General features: G+C 35.6%; 2 protein-coding genes and 1 long non-coding RNA gene across 3 annotated transcripts; all 3 read left to right on the top strand.

The window, feature by feature from the left end:
- Positions 1-849: 849 nt before the first annotated feature.
- On the top strand, positions 850-1,465 carry LOC114746155 (uncharacterized). The gene is made up of 3 exons (XR_003740251.1): positions 850-905; positions 1,047-1,169; positions 1,331-1,465. It is a non-coding gene; the product is annotated as an uncharacterized LOC114746155 (long non-coding RNA).
- Positions 1,466-1,641: 176 nt separating this feature from the next.
- Positions 1,642-2,829, top strand: LOC114746163 (uncharacterized). The gene is made up of 2 exons (XM_028934351.1): positions 1,642-1,675; positions 1,883-2,829. Exons 1-2 carry the CDS (start codon positions 1,642-1,644, stop codon positions 2,827-2,829), a joined length of 981 nt encoding a protein of 326 aa, XP_028790184.1.
- Positions 2,830-3,978: 1,149 nt separating this feature from the next.
- On the top strand, positions 3,979-6,647 carry LOC114746165 (MATH domain and coiled-coil domain-containing protein At3g58270-like). The gene is made up of 4 exons (XM_028934352.1): positions 3,979-4,276; positions 4,345-4,508; positions 4,603-4,857; positions 5,655-6,647. Exons 2-4 carry the CDS (start codon positions 4,387-4,389, stop codon positions 6,475-6,477), a joined length of 1,200 nt encoding a protein of 399 aa, XP_028790185.1. The 5' UTR covers positions 3,979-4,276; positions 4,345-4,386; the 3' UTR covers positions 6,478-6,647.
- The last annotated feature ends 761 nt before the right edge of the window (positions 6,648-7,408 follow it).

A 7,408-nucleotide genomic window follows, 5' to 3' on the forward strand; every position in this document is an offset into this window, starting at 1 on the left:
CATTATATATACATATAAGGGCTCGCGTACGCACACATCTTCGATAAAAAACAAGAGAGGGGTCATTGAAGTGGTGTAATTGTATATGCATAAATATGTCTTTTTTTTTTTTGGGGTCAAGTATGTGCATAAATATGCCGATGGTGACTAAAAATGTAATCAATCTTCTTTAAAAAATTCTGCCCAAGTGCCTATACTAATTGCCTTCGCGTTTCAACTCTCAGTTTTTGTTATGTTTAAAAATATAATCAAATTTAAGATACCCTTCGTTAATGTATATTTTTATGCCAAAAGACTTATTATGTCACAAGAGGTTACGTTCTAAACAATTCGTTTGTTCCTAATCATCATTCATATATGTTAGGAGGGAGATTTTCAACATTATATTATTTTCAATAAATATAAAGAGACGAATTGGCCAATCTATTCAAAAATTATTTTTCAGATATTCTGTTCATACATATAAATTAAACCGCAAATCCAACTATATCTGAAATTCAACTGAAGTATAATAACATTTAAACACAGTTTCTGTGCAGACCATACAGAATTAGGGGACAAGGTATTCTTGCAATATAAAAAGAATAGATTAAAGCCAGTTCTTCCATGGAAATTTGATTGCAATATTTTATAGATCTACTTAACATGTTCTGACCTTGAAATTCCTGAGTAGCTTCATTACAATTTGCATATATGTATCCAGCTGATGAGTTTGAGTTGACTTTTGTGATCTTTCGCACGTTTTGCTGTTTCTCTCTGTCATTTTTCTCATTTCAGGTTGACTTTTGAGATTCAACGACCTACTCTCCGTAACGTGTTTCCCCACAGCTTCTCTTTGCCAATGCCAAGAAAAGTATCCATTAGTCTTCAACTAATTTGAGTGCTTCAGCTTCCTTCATCCACAAGTAAATTTCTCGCATTCAATCACAATATTCCTAGTTATACTACATGCATATACATTATATATATATATATATATAGGTTTCAAGCTTTTGAAGCTATCAATTCCCAGGCATTCTAACTTTTTCTTTGTTTGTGGGTGTTAGGATGGAGAACCAGCAAGAAAAGGGCATCATGTTCAAGAAATTCACGTGGGCAGTTCAAGATTTCTCAAAAAACAAAACCAAGAAACAACGCTCCAAGGCTTTTGAAGCTGGTGGTTGTAAATGGTAGGTACTTGTTGAATTTGCGGTCTGCTAGTTAGTTTCCTGCTTCTGCATGACTAATTATCAGAAGGGATAAAATTCCAAAGCAGTTAACGGTTTCTGTACAGACAAATGAGTTAATTACCAGACATGTAATTAAAACCATATGTGTCTCATAACTTCAGGCGAATCGTGGTTAATCCAATTGGAAAGGGTGTGGAGCATTTGTCCCTGTTTCTGAAGGCTGCAAATTCTTTACCATCATTTGGTTGGACCAGATATGTCTATTTCAAGCTGTCTCTCATTAATCAGATCGACAAGGAGAGGTCCGTTACAAAAGGTATATTTGTCGTCTAAAATCTAAATGCATATTTAATTATATGTTTATCTTTGTTTTCATGTTTGTTATAGTTGTTCCTGTCTTCTCTTTTTAGAAGCTAAGCTATATGTAAATGGGACAAACTTACTAAAATTTTCCAGTGATAAATTATATTAAATGTATAGCCGAGTTCCCCAGCCAAATGCAGTCAGTTCATCAGCTTCTATGAGATGTGGATTTAATATATTTCAGATATAATTAATGAGCTTTGTGTTACCATTATTAGGATTATCAGATATTTAATGCGTGCAACAATTTGAACTTACCTTCTGAATTCCCCATACATGTTCAACGTACGATTAGATCTTCCCACAGGGAGAAAGTTCTAGTTACTTATTGATATGTATATTTCTTTCAGAGACTCAACAAAAGTTCAATTCAGGACATAGTAGCTGGGGAGCGTCATTCTTGCTTGTCAATGACTTCGATAATACCGAAGGTTATCTGGTGAACGACTCATGCATCGTAGAAGCTCGAGTATCTGTCTCAGACGTTGCTTTTAAGATTCCAGACAACTTTACCAAAATCACTGACCAAACACAAGAGGAACAAGCAGAAACAGAGGAATCCACAGAACTACAGCCTGAAGATCATCAAAGCAGTTATTCCTCGGATGGGACGCCACGTTTCAAATCCTTTGATGAAGGATCATGGAATCAGTCATGTAAAACAGAATCAGGAAAACAAGACATTCTAGGGGCACCAGGAGAGACAACAAGTCCTAAACCAGCGCATTATGAGCCAACTGCCCCACCTCTGTATCCTTGTGTAGATGAATCACCTGTGGAAATACCCTTAACCCCTCTTAATGATCTTATAGATTATAGGAGTTTAAAGCCAGAAGAAGTCGGTTTTGTTCTGTTACTAGAGGATGTTTGTTCAAGGTATCCCTCACTGATAGAGAGCCAAAAGAAGAGAAGTCCTAAGTTCAGACACTGGGCATTCATAGCTTTAGGCCAAGTTCTATATTTTCTGGAGACAACGAAGGCAAAAAAGGTGGATGAATCTGCTTGCAACTACCTTCAAGGTCTATGGGAAGAAGTTCAGTTATTTGGATTTGACTTGACGTGGTTGGAGCCTCATGTGCAGTATGCGTTGGGAATGAAAGATTATTTGGAAAGAGCGGACAAAGTGAGAAAACTGAAGAACGAGGTGATTGCTTTAGAGAATGAAATGAAGAGGCTGAGAGCAAGTTTGGCTGTTACAGAAGTTGACCTCAATATAGAAAGAAGACACTTGAGAGAGGAAGAAAAAGGATTTGAGGAGAAAGACATGGATGCTGTATTAGGCTGTGGCATATTTTAAATACGTAGTGCACAATAATTTTGTGTGCCCATTTCAGCTGGGTCAACGAAATCTTTAAATTGCGGATATGCTGCTTGTCATGAACTTGTTTCTGTGACAAACTCTGAAACAAAACAAAAATGTAATCATCTGGGACTCACACGAACAACATTGATAAATATTATGTGAGTTTTTATGGCCAAAAAAAAAAACTGTGTGTGAGAGAGATATTAAGGCTTGTTTTGGTATTATTGATTCCGTGCACTCCAACCCCGTTAAGTGTAAATAAATAAATAAAAAGTCAAATAAAGCCCGGACCTGTGAGCTGCATTGCAATTTCTTCCCACGACGGTCGTGCCACAATATAAATAATCCAGGTCAACTTTTTGAGGGAATTTAGGGTGAAGGAGAGCAGATAATTTTTTTAAAAATAATAATCAAATTATCTTCACTAATTTTCTCAGATCCAAGATTAATCAAATATTTTGTCAAGAAAATATATCAATAAAAACGTTACAATAAAGTGATAAACAATACATGATATTTGTGTAATAAGTAAAGTGAAATTTAATTATTGCTTCTCCATTCTCCTTCCAAATCATTAAAATTCCCCCTCTCATTCTCATCAACCAAGCCAAACAATTATCTCCTTCCTTTAACCAAACTCGCCATTTCTCTAATCTACCTGTCGGCGTTAATTTTCTTCCTCACCTCCGTTCAATTTTTTTTATTTTGACCAGTCCTCACCTCCGTTCAATTGCTGCTTAAGTACTGCGAACAATTTATCACCGCTGCGTACTATTAAGATCTAATTTGAATGATTTATATTAATTTTTTTCACTTTCAATTTTTTTAAAAATTATTTTTTTTGCCAACTTAAAAGAATTATTTTAATGTGTATAGAATTTAAAATGAAAATAATTTTTAAATATATTTTTTTAAAATATATTTTATTTAAAAATTAGTAGCGGAATTTTTAAATTGAAATAATTAATTTAAAGGGTGCCGAAGTCATTGAAGTGAGACCATGCTCATGCGGTAGGTCGGAATGAAATAATTATATTTCGTCTTCTTCAACTTCTTGACTTGCTCGTCTTTTATATGCCTCTTGACCTCCGCACTCCGCGGTTCACCCTTGCGCAGAAACTCCCTAGGTATGTCCCTTTCTGGTGACTTTGTTGTCTTACTTATTCTTGCTGTTTCGTATCGTGACACCCATCATTTAGTTTTCTCATTCTGACTCGGAGCTCTCGAGTTCGAAGCTGTCATTGCGTGTGAATACAGTTGTTTACTGTTTATATTCTGCTTTGTTGACGAAGCTCTGTCTTAGTAGATCGAACGTCGTATACGTATTCTGATCTTTAAAGCACTTTATTGTGTTTCCGTTGATTCTGAGTTTTTGCTTCGCTTCATTTATTAGGGTTAAATAGGGGTGGGAGTTGCTTGGCCCACAAATTATTCTGTGAAGGTTGGTAAATCATCAGTTTAATTTTTTTTTTCCTGGAAGATGTAAGTTTAATGGATTTGCCTTTTCAGTTTTAGTGTTGGAATTGGTTGGTAGGCTGCGCAAAACTACAAATGGATAATCAACAAACCAGTCATTTACCCAAGGAAAAGTTCGTATGGAGAATTGAAAACTTCTCTAAGTTGAAATCTAAGAAGTTGTACTCCGAGACTTTCATTATGGGCGGCTATCCATGGTATTTACTTGAATAATTTACTGAATATTTATTTCCTGTTTGACGTAATTTGCATTTGTGTTTTGAATACGATTTTCATCGGGCTTGCTTTTAGGAGGATTCTTATATTTCCTAAAGGGAACAATGTGGACTCTTTGTCTTTATATTTGGATGTTGCGGATTCCCGGAGTTTACCTCATGGTTGGTCCAGATATGCACGTTTCAGCTTGGCTGTAATTAATCAATTAAAAGGGAAGTATACGGTCGAGAAAGGTATCTTTAGTTTGAGAATTTCTTTTCTCATTTGTTACTGTCCATCCTTGGTTTTGTTAAGTTTGTGGATTGATCTCGTGTTTCGTAACATGTTTATGTAGAGGTACTGCATTGGATCTGTTTGCATTTCCAGTAGGTGATGCTAAAGTTAACACCTGAAAGCCTTCATTGCCATTTCTTATAGTTAATACTCCTCCGTCATTATAAGCCAATTGACTTATTTGAGTATTAAGAAGTAAGTAAGTTGGTTATTTATAATAATAAGTGTTCATTCCTAAATATCCTTGCTAATTAAGTATATTGGCTAAAACTATCATTAGTAGAAGGATTATCTTGGAAAATGCATCTATAGAGTGGATTGGGTCTTATAATTAGGACCAAATGTCAAATTGGGTCTGGACCGTTGTGCTGTTTGAATTTTTTTCCGATCCCTTAAATTCCCATTTGGCTTATTGATACCGTTGTCCTCTGTAGTCTACTGTCCGTGACGTTTGTAATTTGGAAATGATGTAATGCGTACCTACATGTTTTAAGAAACTTTGTTTTCTTTTTCCTTCACTTAAATGTAAATTGAATCTGTGATGAATCTATAACCACAAGTGATGTATATTAATTAAGCATAAGAGATTGAAGCTCTGCTGACTGAATGTATATCATTGACCATATCTGCTGTTAGGGAGCTGAAATATTTCACACTACTGCTGATTAATATGTAACACAACGAAAACTTAAGCTATCCAATTATGCGTTTCTATTCCGTTTTCAACATCAACACATTGACGCAGAGTTGAGACTCGAATGTAATAAGACGACAACAATTTGATAATCATAAAATGGCAACATTTTTTTTAGCCATAATTGACTCTTGAATATTCATGTATGAATTTTTCAGAGACTCAACATTGCTTCAATTCAAAAGAGTGACTGGGGTTTCACAACATTTATGACTCTAAGTGAACTTCATGACCCAAATAAGGGTTATATTGTAGGTGATACATGTATAATTAATGCTGGAATTTCTAATCCCCAGTCTGAAAAAGAGAATCAAGTAGATCAAGCATTTGGTCCAACATCCGCGGAATCTCGAGATAAAGCCGGACATATGGAAGTAAAAGAGCAAGAAGGGAAAAGTTCACACACTTTCTGCACGGTTTCTAGTGTGCATGCTCAGCATACTGGTAATCCTTCACTGCCTGCAGGATTGACCTCCAACCCAATGGATGAGCTTTCGGATTTCAGGGGTCTTGGGAAAATAGAAAGCATTTTTGTCCCGCTGTTAGAGGAAATTTGTTCCAAGCACCCATCACTCATTGAATGTCAGCAGAAGAGAAGTAGACAATTTGTTGAATGGGCATTCACAGCTTTGGGTAGAGTTCTTCATTTCCTGAAGTCTAAAAGGGTGAAAGACATGAATGATGAAACTTGTGAACATCTTCAAATTTTATGGGAGGAACTTGAGACATTTAGATTTGATTTGACTTGGCTTGAGCCTCATGTTCATTCAGCCTTAGGCATGAAAAACTACTTAGAGAAAGCAACACAGGTGAAGAAGTTGAAGGATAATGTGAGTTCTCTGGAGATGGAAATGAAGAGACTTAAAGCAAAGCTTGCTTCTGCAGAGATAGATCTTGAAATAGCAAAAAGAGACTTGGTGCAAGCAGAAGAAGGGTTCCAAGAGAGGGATTTGGATGCAGAACTCGGATATGGGAGGCCATAGACCCTCAAATAATTACCTCTTAATTGTGCATCTTCGTGAAGAAACGCATCAATGTTTTGATATGTATTAATGTATCTGGAGTTAGATGTGGTGCCTAAAATGTTTCCTTGTAAATTGAACTTGAAAATTCCAGTGCTGCAATACCTGGCTGGCCACCATACTTTAGTGCCCCCCCCCTCCGGGGGTTATGTGTGACCATGTATGACTCCAAAAGATGAGGGCGCAGTAGTACTTTTAACATCTGCTGCATTCGAATTTGAAAATATTAAAACTAAGCATATGAGTTCGATCTCTCGTTAACAAAAATCCTAGTAGACATGAAAGGTGATCATTGGACAAATTAGCCTATATAATCACATAAATGCTAGCTTTAGGTGGTCATACAAAAATAATTTGAGAGATCTCATGCCTCTCATCTTGATTTTTGGTGTTTTTAATGGTTTTTCTTTAAATATTTACCAAATAAGGGTCATGTTTCTTGGATGTAAGTATTAAATAATTCATAATGTTTGTTTGCGAGACTTCCATTAGGCTTTATATTTACCAAATACGGGTCATGCTTCTTGGATGCAAGTATTAGGTAACTCATAATGTTTACGAAAGAATTCCATCGTGCCGCAAGGTTTTGATTGGAGGCAATTTCATCAGAAATGTTAGGTGAATAAAAAATTCAAACTACGTTTTAGGGGAAAAAAAAAAGGGAATGGTTAAACAAGACTTGGTTTTGTAACTGATGGAAAGCAGCCTATGGTTGACTTCTACTATCATGTCTATTATCACTATTATGTTTAGTGCGCAGAGATGAAACATTCTAATTAATCATATAAAACTCAACTTCCTTCGAAGATATGATCTCAAGTATATTAACTAGAAGGATAATATAAAAAATGTTGCTTGAGAAAGAATCAATAAAAACTTTTTAAAAAATGTG

This window comes from Neltuma alba, unplaced genomic scaffold (assembly GCF_004799145.2).
Source record: "Neltuma alba isolate B1F8T4 unplaced genomic scaffold, ASM479914v2 tig00004921_pilon, whole genome shotgun sequence".
Classification (NCBI taxonomy): Eukaryota; Viridiplantae; Streptophyta; class Magnoliopsida; order Fabales; family Fabaceae; genus Neltuma; species Neltuma alba.

Bases quoted from the DNA above. Each gene is read 5' to 3' on its own strand.
- LOC114746165 (XM_028934352.1), top strand. From the start codon at position 4,387: ATGGATAATCAACAAACCAGTCATTTACCCAAGGAAAAGTTCGTATGG. The intron at 4,509-4,602 runs GTATTTACTTGA...GCTTGCTTTTAG, and splicing joins ATTATGGGCGGCTATCCATG to GAGGATTCTTATATTTCCTA. The intron at 4,858-5,654 runs GTAGAGGTACTG...AATTTTTCAGAG, and splicing joins GTGTTTCGTAACATGTTTAT to ACTCAACATTGCTTCAATTC.
- LOC114746163 (XM_028934351.1), top strand. From the start codon at position 1,642: ATGTATAGCCGAGTTCCCCAGCCAAATGCAGTCA. The intron at 1,676-1,882 runs GTTCATCAGCTT...TATTTCTTTCAG, and splicing joins TCCCCAGCCAAATGCAGTCA to AGACTCAACAAAAGTTCAAT.